At 42.1% G+C, this 15,311-nt stretch overlaps 1 protein-coding gene across 1 annotated transcript in view; it reads left to right on the top strand.

Moving 5' to 3' along the window:
* The window catches only part of LOC119136723 (kelch domain-containing protein 8B-like), a 66,178-nt gene that overhangs the window by 9,196 nt on the left and 41,671 nt on the right, over positions 1–15,311 (top strand). Inside the window, exons 2-3 of the mRNA XM_037275427.1 lie at positions 7,510–7,938; positions 8,577–9,010. Coding sequence (XP_037131322.1) covers positions 8,620–9,010 — 391 coding nt within the window. The 5' untranslated portion in view covers positions 7,510–7,938; positions 8,577–8,619. The remainder of the gene's footprint in view (positions 1–7,509; positions 7,939–8,576; positions 9,011–15,311) is intronic.

Here is a 15,311-nt window from a genome sequence, read left to right as displayed (position 1 = left end):
ATGGCTAAACAATGCGGTATGCTTCTTGCGGCATTTTGATGAAAAAGTGACAAACAGCTGGAAGTATTATAAATTTTGCATAAGTGGCATAAAAATGATATAGATAAGTGACTCCTTTTTGTAAGGGTGCAACATTTCGGCAGCATTATCATTTCAAAAGGAAAAAAACTTGTAGGAGGAGAAATAGTGGGGATCATAATCAAAAAGGAATTCATAGTATTAAAGGCACCTAGACAGTGTAAGCCTCCTCCTCTGGCTTTGCGCACACAAATCAATGGCAGCCCTGAGCCAAGAGTGACAAATAATGTGATTGTTTCTTATTAGTTTAAGATGACAGGGTGATGAATGTACTGAACACGATTGCATCACAATGGAACATTCTCGTGACTTTAAATCTCAGCTCTGATCTTTCCGTGTGTAGTTTGTATGTTCTCCTGTGAGTTCCTTTGTTTTCTGACTATATTGAAAAACACGACTGTTCACAGGGGATCCTGACTTGATAATTTAGTACCAAACTTTGTAATGCATTTTGGACATTCTATATTTTTGTTCTCCTGCAAAACTGTTTCAGACATGACACATGACAATGTGTTGGGACTTTGTTAGGTTGATAAATGGTTTGCCAGCCATGATGGCGATGGATGACACCGGTCATGATCACATCAGGTTATGCACAGTCAGTTGCTGGTCAACAAGTTTGTTGAAACGCATGTAATAGTTGTGCGCAAACCATTTCAGATTTTTCAATTGGATCCGACAATTCTGACGGTGTCACTCAGTTTGAAAGGTTGGAATTGAGTGCAAATGAGTGCAGCTCTCCGTTTAAAAAATCCTCCATCAATTGTTACGCGGCCAGCCAAAATGAGGAGGATTACGTCCGGCAGATTAACTGCTACGCATGTCAATGAAACAAGCAGTGTGGGGTTTCAAATTCATTAGTGAAGTGGAGAATGCTTTTGTCATTCGGTGTCACTTATGGGCCGTCTCCGTGGCGACAGGCAGCGGAGCAACGGACTGGACGTTCAACCTCTGGGACACGTTGTTGCCTCTTGGTGACACAGATGGAAAACATTCAATTGCCAGGAAACAATTCAACCGAGAGTGGCCATTCGACAAAGCAACGGGATGTCATTCTGTTTTGCTGTTGTGTAGCTGTGACAATTTTGCATATCTCGCTTTTCATTTCTGGTCGCTCAATGCATCCTCCCCACAATTATCTGGTTCAGTTGTTTGGTTGCTATTTTGTCTTTGTGTTGCCATGCGGGCAATGTTGTACATCACCCAAGTGCGTTATAAAGTCTGATGCTGCCAAGTCCATATAAAGAGCTGTTTTCCAAATCACTGTGAAATTCTGGGGGGAAAGATTTCAACCAGACCTGCGTGAATAAAAAAAACAATAACTCGTTATCTTAAATGAAACATGTTACAAAGTTTTAAATCAAAACAGTTTTCTTTTATTAAATCCTTTTCATACAGCAAGTAGCAGTATGGCAAATCAGGTCGGACACACCAATAACAGTGAACAAATCCTCCCTAGTTCTAAGTGACTTCTGGTAAACAATCAAACCCATAGTAATAGCATTGTTGCTCAAAAGAAATTCTACACTTTGACAAGTGGCTGGTTGGCCATACATTTCACAAGCTTTAATCACCTGATGGCTGTTCAGATGTTTGGGCCACCTTCAAATATACATTGTAGCAAAAACAGAAGAATATGGATACAAAAAAATTAACATTTCATACTCTCATCCAATTGCTGTAGGCCTGCATGCCCAAATGAAGAAAAAGAAAAAAAAACGGGAGGTTTTTCCAACTTGATGTATAATGTTAGAATAGGAAGTGAGGTCTTACAGACACATGCTCAAGAATTGCTTCAAAGATTTTCAGTTTTATTTGAATACTAATTCATTTATATAGAGTAGAGCGTCTGATGAAGTTAGTCTTAAAGATACATTCGTCTTTCATTTATTAGCAAAATTGAAGCGGCCAGGACGAATTTACTTGTAGCACGTTTGCTCATATTCTTCTCTTTGTCATCTTGCACTGTAATTACCTTCATGAATTATGTGAAGAGCGAACAAGTGGTCTTGTAATCAGGGAACAGACTGTTAATTATATTGGGGAAAAGAATGATCACTATGAATAGGATTATTTGTTCCTTCCTCTCCTCATATGTAGCATATCAAGGTTATGCTGCTCACAGGGAACAACTCTGCCCTGCCTCTGTCTAATTTGATCATATAGCCACAGATTGAACTTGTGGCTATTAAACATGTAATATTGCACAAGTTTGACTTCCCTTTCACTGGCCCAGCGTTTGGAGCAGTTTTAAATTAATGCCAAGCTGCAATATGAGTTGTTTTTTTTTTATGAGGTTCCAAATGATGTGTTGGTTTATGTTTAGTTTTAAGATTTGCTCCTGGATTTCCCCCCACTTTGCCAGTATTTAAAATGGTTGCTAAGGTGAGTCACAATCAACCCGTGGCAGAAGGATGCAAAAGGTTCAGTCATAAAGCAGACTGTGAATGTCCTGCCTCCTTCTCTTTTGGTTTGGTCTCGTCGTCGCGTTCACCCTGGAAGCGATGTAGACTGTGGCGGCAAGGTTCTTCTTCTGTTCTAACCTAAAATACCTCTTGGGATCATGTGGACACTGTTCGTAGCAGACAGCTGCTTGCAGCAATCTTTGCTGGACAATCAGACCAACATCTTAATACTTCAGATGACACAAATTTCCCATCAGTGTGATCATGCTCAGACATGTAGGCTTATGTAACACAAAAGTGCTATTTTGCCCCTCTAGTCCCATATTGCATGTGACGAAAAGTCCTGATAAAAGATGTGATGACATCTCCTCCTTATCGAACCAGAATTGCTGGTGATGCTATGGTATGATGTAAGGGGATTACAGTATCAGGACTACAGAAAAAAAAATCTCATTAGTGGTCATAGGCAGATATCACCGAGACCGTTTTGCGTATGTTTGCATGGCTACCAGACTTGAATGCTGCTTGCCACAACATTTTGCTGCTCTTTTTCTTTTAACATAATGTCTTGTGTAATGTGATTCAATGTGCCACTTAAATTGCACAGGATCAAATTCTATGTGATTTTGTAGGATTTTCAATCAGGAAAACTCAAGCAAAGTTCATTTTCTGATTTGTACCACAGCAGGAAGGCACAATCTTGAATTGATCTATGTGCTCTAGCTAAATCAAAGAACGAAACCTATAGATTTTGAAGAAAATCACATCTGAGACGAACGAGGCTATTTCCAGCGGATTTATCTTAGTGTTCGAGTCCATGACTGCTCTGTGGGGACTACACATAGTTGAGTTGAATTCAAAGTAACTTCATATACACTAAGTGCAACATGGCCTGGTGATAATGCCTGACACTCACTTCTTGTTGCCTTGGGATCCATTAGACTCAAGTAATGAAAATATGAAAAAATCTCAGGAGCGTGATGGAGAGTAATAAGCTTAAGGAGAGAGATCTGGAAGTTGATGCAATTCTCCTTTGAATTATGATAACATCAAACCTCCGCTCCATATGTGGACTGTAGCAACCAGAAAGGAGTAAGACTGGGATGGATGGATTCTGTCAAAAACAGCTATGATGATGGACCACCCTAAATGAGTTAATACATACGTTGGCACAATATTTATTTTTCATTTGTACTAAAGGCCTTGACTTTTTCAGTTTGGAGAGGAGACTACTTCTTTGAATGTAGGAAGTAAAATGTAAACATGTTTGACCTTTTGTTATGCAAGCACGTCTCAAGAGTGTGCCACACTTCCTTTTTGGAGAGGAAAGTTGATGCCATGAGTCAGCCGCTGACTTGGCCTCTCACGGATGTCTGTGCAGTGTGCACCATTTCTTGGCCATCTCGGACTCTTACTAAGGCCATCATTTCCCTTGTTTATTAAACACTGCTACTTCATTAGGAAGATTCCCCGAGCATACTGTCTAAAGGCGCCCTTTAAATTTTTGTACTTTCTTTCTCATTATTTTCAGCACTGGTCTTGCTCTTTTTGCATCCGGTAGTGTTTGGGAGCATTTTAGTTTGTTGGTTTTTAACATAGTCCTTTTAAGCTTGTCTAGGTTGGCAACAGGAAATGTAATAGTAAACAGTGGCTTCACGTTATTCATTTTCAGGAGTGAAACAACTGCATTGCAAAGCATTTGGACTTTTCTCTAATTTGGTATTTCTGTTTTGAACGTGTTGATAAGTAAATTGATGAGTTTGGTATGGCAATTGCATTCAAATCCATGTTTGTGAACTTAACATTTTGTCCCGTTTGCCTCTTCGTCATGGTGCGTTTTTCTCCTTGTATTGATTCTTTGGAAGAAAATGCAATGAGACAGGCAGCGAGTCCATAGAATGGGTAAGGCCACCCGTGATCTACAAGGAGGTAATTCATGCTGGGAACTCCAATAATCATTTTTAGCATTTTTCATTTGTTCCTTCGCTTCCTGTTGTGCAGCTATTCAGCCGGAAGCTTTCATTACCGCTGTTAAATTTAGTTCTGGAAAAGTTCATGGGCACCTCAAAATAGCTCGACCTCTTTTCTAAATCTCTAAGCTCCTTTTTGTGTATAAGTGTGTGTACATTGCCTTTTCAGGGATGCGTGCTTCTTATTCAGAAAGATCTCTTTCATGGTTGCCAGAAAGATCAGAGAGGGCTGGTGGCAGACGGAGCACTCCAAGAGATCATTATCGGTCTGAAAACTGTGCAATTTTACTTTTGGGTCTCTTGGTAGTCTAAATACGGTACAAAGTCAGAAGTACAAGGGAGTTTTTGGCCTGTTGGAAACAAAATAATAGTGTTACAATGCTGTAAATTGTGTGTGCCAAAAAGTTGAATGAATGAATGAATGATGTCATGATGTTCATAATTTTATAAGAAAAAAACATGCATTGAACAAACCGTCATTTTAGGAGCTAAAGTTAAGGAAATCACATGAGTAGTCTGTAACATGCAGACTTCACGCAGACATGCTATTAGATTTTGTTTGCGGGGGTTAATATTTGGACTAGTGACACATTTATAGATATGATCATGATGTTTAGAATGTTGAGTGGCAAACAATCCAGTGTGTGGTCAATTGTGACAACTGGCGGTTCAGTGCCTTGCTCAAGGATAATTTGACAAGGTCACAATGGCTGGTGATCAAACCCTCAACCTCTGGGTTGGGAGACAACCATTCTATCACTGAACCACGCCTCCCCTAAATATGTGCATTGGTTCAATACATGTTGAGAAACATAGTTCTGTTGACGAGCTCATGACTGACTTGGCCATTTCTTTGCCTTCAAAAAGTCTTCGACTGTTTATCGATTAAGACTTAGACTTAGACTTAGACAGAACTTTATTGTCATTTTGTCAACACTAGGTGTGTACAAAACGAAATTTCGTTGCATACGGCTTTCAGCAATGTAGAGGTATTTCGGCTGGTTAAAAAAAAAAGTGACATTCTATATAAAAATATGAGATAAGATAATTATAAAGTACAAAGTGCAGCAGTGATAAAGTATGTGAACAGTGCAGGAGACAAAAACAGTATTTTCAAGTGTGCAGAGGAATGCTACGTTTGAATGTTCAGCAGTCTGACGACAGCAGGGAAAAAACTATTGCAGAACCTGGTGGACCTGCAGCGGATGCTGCGAAACCTCTTCCCAGAGGGCAGCAGGGAGAACAGTCCATGGTGGGGGTGTGATGGGTCACTGATAATATTTCGGGCTCGGGACACGCAGCGCTGGGATGACAAGTCCTGAATGGAGGGAAGAGGAGCCCCGATGATCCTCTCTGCTGTCCTCACCACTCTCCTCAGGTTCTTCCAATCGGAGGCGCTGCAACCTCCACACCACCCCGAGAGACAGCTTGTCAGAATGCTCTCTATGGTGCTTCGGTAGAACGTCCTCATGATGGGTGGGGGCAGGTGGGCTCTCCTCATCCTCCGCAGGAAGTACAAGCGCTTCTGTGCCCTCTTGACCAGTGTTGTGGTGTTCACAGTCCAGGTGAGGTCGTCTGTGATGTGGACTCCCAGGAATTTAGTGCTGCTGACCACCTCCACAGCTGAGCTGTTGATGATCAGTGGAGCGTGGTGAGGCCGGTTCTTCCTGAAGTCGACGATGATCTCCTTCGTCTTCTCCACATTCAGGATCAGGCTATTTTCTCTGCACCAGCCCACCAACTGCTCCACCTCCTCTCTGTAGTCCAGGTCGTTGTTGTCCCTGATGAGGCCCACCACCGTTGTGTCGTCTGCAAACTTCACGATGTGATTGGTGGTGAACCTGGGGGCGCAGTCGTGTGTCATCAGGGTGAACAGCAGGGGGCTCAGGACGCAGCCCTGAGGGGAGCCTGTGCTGAGGGTGATGACATCGGAGGTGTTCTGTCCGACCCGGACTGACTGAGGTCTGTTGGTGAGGAAGTCTAGCAGCCAGTTCCGAAGGGGGGTGCTGAAGCCCAGGTGTTCCAGTTTTTCCACCAGATGTTGTGGAATGATGGTATTAAACGCTGAGCTGAAGTCCAGGAACAGCATTAACATGCCAGCCTATCATTTTATTGTAGAAAACGTTTGAATTTCAAATAGTACTTTGGTTGTATAAACCAAAGTAAACCCCGAGCATAACATAGCTATCTCTCTTCTTCAAGGCAACTGACTATCAGAGTAACAGTGTTTAATCGTCTAAAGAGACACAAGGGCCTAGCTCCCACTGCACCTGTGCTAACACTGAATTAGGAGACATTCATTTAATTCTTCCAACTTCCCCAAAGTCATGCCCACAATACAAATTGACTAGACTGCTACGTGAGCACCACAGGGGAAGCAGGATTTGTGCTTTTTCTCGAGCTTTCTTTGCTCATCTGCACCTGCCCCCTCTGCTCTGTGTCATTTTTAACATTTGACGACTTGTAATATCTCTCTTTTAAAGATGAAACATTGTGTGCACCACAACATCGACCAATAACACAGCCGCTTATTGCAATTTTCACGTATGCCTTTGTCGTGAACTCTGAATTGGTGGTTGTTAGCGGTGTAACATGCAGTGAGTCAAGCAATCTGTTAACAACACTCAAACAGAAGTTTCAAAATGAATGGAAGATAAACACGCAAACCTCCCTCATGTAATGAGACGTATAAGAACATGTTGAAAGCATAAAAAAAAGGAATATTGTATTTCACTCATGTTGTCAAAACCGGTCCCATCATCCATCCCTCCATTTTGATTTGTTAAACACATCTCAGCGGAATTATGTAAATGTCTCAGGTGGCCCCAAATACAGAACTCAAACAATGGTTCATACGTTGCCCTAGTAACTGCATCGGTGGAGGGGGGTGATCAACAGTGCAGGATGTCTTGAGGTCATTTGAATAAAAACTGCATCCAGTAAAAACACGCCCACTGTCTTTTCATGCAGACTTCTGATGTTTTGCCTCCTCATTTTAGACAATTTTCTATCCTGTGACTCATCATTCCAAACCATGTTTCTGTGTGTTCTTGCAGGTTGGCCCTCATCGAGGGACCTTCTCCAAAGCTCTTGCGTGCGTGTGCTCTCTTATGAGTCAGACGATATTCCTCCAGGAAATGGAGACGTTGCCTAATTAAGGCAGGAGAAGCTTTTTTGGACGTCCGGGGAACTTTTTATTTGCTCTTGTGAAGTTTTTATTTTAAACTATGACCCCTCCTGATTTCCTTTTTTTGAGATTGGTTGCTGCTTGAGGTTTTGTGGGATTAGTCGTTAAACCTGAAGACACCCTCCTTGAAGGATATATTCAAGTCCAAATAAGCTCCTTGCAAGACACACTGAGGGAAAGACAGCCAGAGAAAAGGGGTGAAACAATTTGTGAAGGGCAGATGGCTTTGCTGCTCACAAACCAACAGCCGTAGGAATAAAATATTTATATAGGGGCGGACGTGACATCTGGAAGAGAGGTGAGATTCACAGTTTTTTATCCCCTACTTTCTAATACCTTCCACTTCCCTCTCTTCTGTCCGACGCTTCCTCTCCTGGATGCCTACGTGCTTTTGCTTTTGACCTATGCCAAACTAATATTATGTTTTTATTATTACTGTTCATTTGATTATCTTGTTCAGCGATTTAAAAAAATAAAATAATCGTACCGAGCCCTGATCATACTATATTCTTTTTTTATTTAGTGGTGTGTCATTGTTGTAATTTAAACCATTTCGTTGACCAAATCATATTTAAATCATAGGTGAAAATGAACACTATTTAAAACACACATTGGTATTTTTATTGGGTCTTTTTCCTCCCATCTAGTTGAAGTTTTTGTGACAATATCAATAGAAAAATACAAACACGTGTTCATGGCCAATTGTGTCATGTGGCCGACAATATGCTTTGCTTGAGCAAAGGTTGGCAAACACGATTATAGTTACATGCAATTGCTCAAATAAGTTAGGTATTCCTCCAGCCATCCATTTTAGAAGGATGGAATTAAATTTAAAGTTAGCAAAATTGAGCAATATACTATTCAATTACAACATTACAATTTTCAGTAGTACTTCCCACCGTTTCACACTCTCTCCTCCATCCTTCCTCACTTCAGCTCGGTGTGTGATGGTGTCCCCCCTCCTATCAGTCTCGGAGACATGCCTGTGCAGGAGATGGCGGTGAGTCCTGTCAAGTCCCTGCACTGGGAGAAGTTCCCCCCCATGTCCCAGCGCAGAGTCTACTGCACCCCCATCTACCACGAAGGCCTGCTCTACGTGCTGGGGGGCTGCAGTGAGACCGGCATGCCCCTGGACAGCGTGGAGGTGCTTGATGTGGAGAGCCAGACATGGAGCCAGCTGCCACCTCTGCCCACAGCGCGAGCAGGTGCCGCCGCCGTGGCGCTGGGGGGGCAGGTCATGGTCTTGGGAGGAATGAATCAGCAACAGACCCCGCTGGCATCAGTGGAAGTTTTTCACCCAGATGAGGGGAAATGGGAACCGAAAGCTAGCCTGGGGCAGCCGTCCATGGGCACCACCACAGTGGAGAAAGGTACGCATACTGCTACATTAAGTGCAGAGAATACAAGTTGAGATATTACTTTGCTGGTTGGCTTTACTTTTGGGTGCTTTTAAGAAAATAATGCTAAATAAATAATAAAGGCTTTTAAGAAAACAATCGTCTCAGATTGCATTGTTGCACTGAGATGGGATTGTTATTCAGATGGTAGTTTATTTGTATTTTATGCCACTTTTAAGACATCAGCTGAGTATCATTACATTTTATCAAAACTTTTTAATTGCTAATAAAGCAGTGTGACTAATGTTAACAGAAGCATAAACATAATCAACAAAGAAATCCAGTGCACAGTAAATCTCATTTATAATTAATTCACAGTGGTGTATAAGATGTAATAAAATAACCTATTAGCTATATCTATTGTAGATAATCAATTGTATACAGATTTAACTCTAATAATTTATGATAATATGATAATTGTTCAAACAGAACCTTAATCATAGAAATCTTTGGAGGGCAAAAAATGTTTTTTAAATTTAGATGTGCTCACCACTCAAGCCCTACATCTCCCTTCTATATAAATAAATGAAAACATATAATGTAAAAAAAAAAAAAAAAAGAGTAATTCGAACTCATAAAGAATATGTTGATGCAAATTTGTCATGACACAAGACCAACAACGGAAAAACGCAGCAGACCAAAAGTCCTTTCTGTGAACCTTTAGACTTAATTAGATCGTCTTTTATGTGGGGCGAAGATGCTTGGTTGATTGACTGAGAAACCTTCTCCAGCATCCCTGGAGTGGAGTCTGCTCAAGTGTAATTAAAACTGAGTGGTGCTGAAATCAATGTCCACTCACAAGTCAAAAGGCGACCGGTTAACTAAGATTCAGGCTCAATGCAAATTGCACAAAAGTCCTGAGGTTGTATTTGTGAATACATTTGGTACATTCGATGTAGAAATTTGTTGGTGAACTTATACAGTAAATACAGGATATTTCTGTGTGTGTGCTTGTGTGTGTGTGTGTGTGTGTGTGTGTGAGTGCTTGTGTGTGTGCTTGCGCATCAGCACGGTGTAAATGTAGACGAGTTGTCAAACAGTCCACAGCAGATGAGTAAACATAGCGATGCTTCTATTCATTCCTCAGACTTGAGCAGACCATCTCAGCTCATGTTTGTGTGTGTGTGTGTGTGTGTATGTGTGTGTGTGTGTGTGTGTGTGTGTGTGTGTGTGTGTGTGTGTGTGTGTCTGTATTAGCAGATAGGAAGTTGTACATGTGACAGTCGAGTGGGAGGAAAGAAAGAATAAACTGTTTACACGATATCGGTGGGGAGAAGATAATGTAATTGGAGCCATGACACTGTCAAGAACAAGAGAGTCGTGAATTGATTTAGCTTCATTTGACATTGTTTAATTCAGGTTTATGTCAAGCTTAGGTCCTCAAGGGCCGCTACCCTTTCCTGTTTCCCACATCTTACACATACACACGTATACACAGTGTGTGAAAGTTACACTGCCCTGCAGTCAAGACATTCCTTCAAATGGTGGCTGTCACATTTCTTCCCATCAACAGCTCATGCTTGAGGTTCTATGTTTGACTGCGACACAATCAAGAATAGAATATCCACCACCCACTGTTGGCTTTCTGGAGAAATAAAACCCGGAACTAACGCAGTCATCAGTTTTTTTTAAATTGGCTGCCGGCATAATTCGGTGAAAGCAAAAAGCTAAAACCCATTAATGTTATGTGTAAAAAGCATAAATCTGTTGGGGTAGCGAGGTGCGCAGTGCTGTGACCAGAGCGAGAAGAGCCGTAGCAGGAAGATTTTTGCTTTCCAGTCAACATGTTTACATGGTGTGTGCTCGGATGAGCTAAGACAACGCCTACACATGGAGTAGTAGAGCCTCTGGTGGTTTCATCCTCCTACTGGTCCTGCCAAGCTGTCAGCGCGTTTGCATTTGTAGGAAGGGATTGTGTTGGCCAAATCTGTCGCCATTCATCTGGCATGTCACAAAGTAAACCATCAAACAATGATTAGCTTTGGACATTTTGAAAACATGCACAATATATTTGAATATTAGTATTTATAGTACATATTTGTAGTACAACTGTATATGTACAGTACACAGTGAACTCCAGCTTATTGTGGAGAAAGAGTGCTTACGATATACACGGCGCTAAACTCAAATCTCCGTCACCTATGCATTTACGTCCCATACATAAAATTAACAAGCTCTGTCTGAAGGCAAAATGACAAATTATTTTTAATGGCCTTTATGTAAATTCAGGTGTCCAGGGGTTTTATTGTACTTTATTGATTCTACAGGGGGGAAGTTCTGGAGTTATTGCACCGCATTTGCATTGGCATTTGCTTGACCGGTGAAGAATAGATTTTTATGTCAGAGAGAGAGTCAGAGTCAGAGTCAGCTTTATTGTCAATTCCTTCATGCTAGGACACACAAAGAAACCGAAATACCGTTCCCCCTATCCCACGGTGACGAGACACAGCACACGATTAACACACAAGTAAAACAACGGGGAGAGAGTTCAGGACCCCAACAGCCCGGAGATCACAAACTTCGCCAGTGGCGAGCAGTGGACTGAAGTCATTGTGTGTGGTTGAAAGATTTTCCAGTTTGGTGTGGGGAGAAAGCCTAGAACTAACCCCCACAATAATGAAACTAGACTAGGACTTTCTATTAAACATTTATCCATCTAATTGGCCATACTATATACTACATATTATATTTCCTTAACTCATCTCAACCACTCTGTTCATTTTCAACCGTAACTAGTATATCCATAGAAATGGAGCTGAGGAAAGTATAGCAGTATATATGATTTATTAATGACATTCACATCAAATATATGTCACAGAAACAATATGGGCCAATCACAGTACTGTATATGATTTTGTGTGTGCGCATTGAACTTTGAGAAGCTAATCAGATGGATAATGGAGGAGCCCTGGTGGATCAGTGTGTTGGAACGATTAAATGATCCTCTCACTGCTGCTTCTGTTGCTGCAGTAAGGTTATGCATATGCATGACAGAGCTGCACACGCACGCACACACACACGCACACACACATGCACACACATTGAATTATGATCACAGTGAATGCTATGCTGTCGTTTTTGAGCTGTCTATCTCAAAGGCTGAAGGTTCAGTCACATAACATTGAAATATATGCATGTAACAAAAAGAAGCATTGCGGTATTGCAATTTTAGAGCTCCTCTTCTTGAGAATTTTTAATTTCTTATGACAACCATGTATATCCGATTATCATTTTTGGATCCAGAAGCTATTTCATAAAAAGCACCACGACCAGCTCTTATTAGAGGCATGTTAGCAGTTTTAATGGAAGCTTTGGTACTTATTTTCAACCCTGTTTTTATTCGTTATTTGGATACCCAGTGTTGACAGTGCATAGAAGAGAATACAATCTTCAATCGTTAATACACGATATTTATATACTCATATTTAAATCTGTTAGTAAATTATGAGTCTGTATTGCTGTACAGTCTCCCTCAAGCCAAATTACTTTGGAATAATTTGATGTTTTGTAGATAGTCTTTTTTTAGCTATACGTATTGATGCATCAGCCCGTTTCCACCTACCTCGGTGTGAAGCTTGACAGAACACTAACATTCAAACAACACCTGGACAGTGCCACGGCGAAGACAAGTACCCGTCCCGCCCTTATACGCCGCTTAGCCGGCACCACCTGGGGAGCCACGACGAAGACACTGCACATGTCCACGCTGGCCCTGGTGTTCTCAGCTGCCGAGTACTGTGCCCCGGCCTGGTGCCGTAGCCCCCATGTCAAGAAGTTGGATGTCGCCCTCAACAGCGCCCTGCGGACTGTCTCGGGGTGCCTGCGAGCCACCCCAGTAAACCAACTGCCCATCCTCGCAGGCATCGCCCCAGCTAACATCAGAAGAGAAGCAGCCATGCAGGCCCTCTCCCGAAAGGCACAGACCAGTGAATCCCACCTCCTCCATAAGATCGTCACAGAGACACCACGACGCGTGCGCCTAAAGTCACGACGCTGCTCAGCACAACAACAGCACAACAACAGCTGACACTTCCAAGGCCACCTGGGTCAAGACCAAATGGAGAGAACAGTGGAAGTCAGCAGAACCATCTAGGCTGCACCACTACATCAATGACCCCACAGACGTCTCTGGCCAGGACTTGCCCTGGAAACAGTGGACAACCCTCAACCGCCTGACGACCGTCATTGGACGAGCTGCAAGTCTGAAGTCATACGACAGAAGAAGAAGAGGCTATACGTACAAGTGAACTATTACTTTATTTAGCTAGAATCGATGGTTGTCTGGGTGACTACTGAAAGAACATTTGTAATTGCAGATAATACATTTTTCATGAGCATAAATACTCTAAAGCAACATGGGATGCAATTAAAGAGCATAAGCTATTCAGAGGTCACGGAGTCCTAAAGTATAAATTATTCGCTCGGAAAAACATGAGACGGATAGGAGGTTTGTAGAAGTATGGCACGCAGGAAAGATAAGAACAAGTATCACTAAGTATTATAACAAGATTATGAATCTGTGTGGATAACCCTGGTTGTTAATTTTTATTCTTCCTCCATAAACTTTGTTGATACTGGCTTGTTTCTGCAAACTCTTGAGAAAGCCGAATTGATTGATAATAATCATAAGTGGATAAAGAGCCACATAATTTTTGAAAAGTGAAAATCCATTAATGAGCTTAAATGTTCTTTCAACTGTGATTCCCTTTAGTGAGCCAATAAAAGCTGTACTTGTTTGGCATGTAATCAGAATGCGGACGGAATGCGGCTAGATTTTTTTCTTCAAAATACTGTACAGTGGAGGTTCTACACATTTTTACTTGGGGTGGCAAGGGGGTTGCAGGAGGTTCAGTCGGCGGGCGGAGCTTATACCCCACCACCACAAACACACATATGTCCACAGATGCGCACGCATGCCCACACACACACATACGCAAACACGAACAAGCACACACATTTCGAATTCAGGTTTCATTTTTGTTGTTGTCGCTTGAATAAAATAGCTTAATGTTACACAGTGTAGTCGACATGTCACCGAAAGCAGCTGCTATTAGTTGACCAATCGGATCATTTGTAAAACATAGCATATCGCAACAGAAGACAGCTGCCCTTTTATAATTTAAATTTCTTAGTACAGTTTGCTTCTGGGGTAGGAAGATCCCTGAGAATGGTCACTGTTAGCGGTTACTTCGGTTGATGTAGGCGCAGGGCTCCTGCACAGAGCGCCGTGTGACTTTGTCATTAGCCAAGTACACTGCTGGGGCAATTCCCTGAGCCCACCCGCTGCGACGGTAGCTTAGTAGATGCCCACACGTACCATCCATTTATGTGTCCTATTTATTCAAATGAGATGTGAATTCACTTGGGGCGATGTTGACTGATTTTCATTATTCTCCATTATAAATCCGCACTATGCAGTCAACATGTCAGCATAAAACTAATGTACATGGGGAACAGTCACGAGATGTCTGATGTTCTATTGGTGGTTTGTCGGACGCAACCAGTTTCTTTTGAAAGAAGAGGGGGGGTCAGCCGGAGATAAATTCTAAACACTTGTTTACTGTTACTTGGTATGGTTGAGTACTCATTCTGGTATCAGTGTGAAAAATGGTGGTTCAGAAACAGCGTGGGTCACCCAGTTCATCATCACTGTCAAGCATGCATGAGCAAACAGTTGTTGGCAAGATTTGAAATTGTCCCGTGGTGCATCCATGAGACATTTTACTGACGATTCAGAGTACACAATGTTGCAGCCGGGCATACACCGCTGCTGCAGCTCGTGAATTCAAATGTTCTACTGGGTTTTCATCCAGCAAGTCACTTGACATTCCCTGCAGGGCTTGTGTGTGGGTGTGTGAGCGCATGTGCATGAGAGCGACATGACAGCACCACTTGCATCCTGCGGGAGTTAGGTTGAGGTTTCCCCCTTTTCTGACACAGCAGAGGAGGTGAGAATAAGAGCAGCTTACGCTGATGAATTGAGACTAGAGAGGCAACCAAAACCAGAGTGCGGGTGTGGTGTGTGTTGAAGAGTGTGGCAGCGAGGGGTGCATGCAGTGTCGGAGAGGGGGAAAACGTAGTGGACAGGTAGTCGTACTATTTTGCTCCATTGGCACATTACAACTTCCCATCCAATAGACAGTTTGTGATTTGTATTAACTAATAATGAAAAGGAAAAAAAACACTTTTTTGTGGACCCTTAATGGTCAGCAGTAACATTGCAGGCGCCTGTAACAACAAAAATCATGCATGACTCATGAAAAAGCCATACACA

This window comes from Syngnathus acus, chromosome 2, assembly GCF_901709675.1.
Source record: "Syngnathus acus chromosome 2, fSynAcu1.2, whole genome shotgun sequence".
NCBI classification, from domain to species: domain Eukaryota; kingdom Metazoa; phylum Chordata; class Actinopteri; order Syngnathiformes; family Syngnathidae; genus Syngnathus; species Syngnathus acus.
This window is presented reverse-complemented; position numbering and strand designations above follow the sequence as displayed.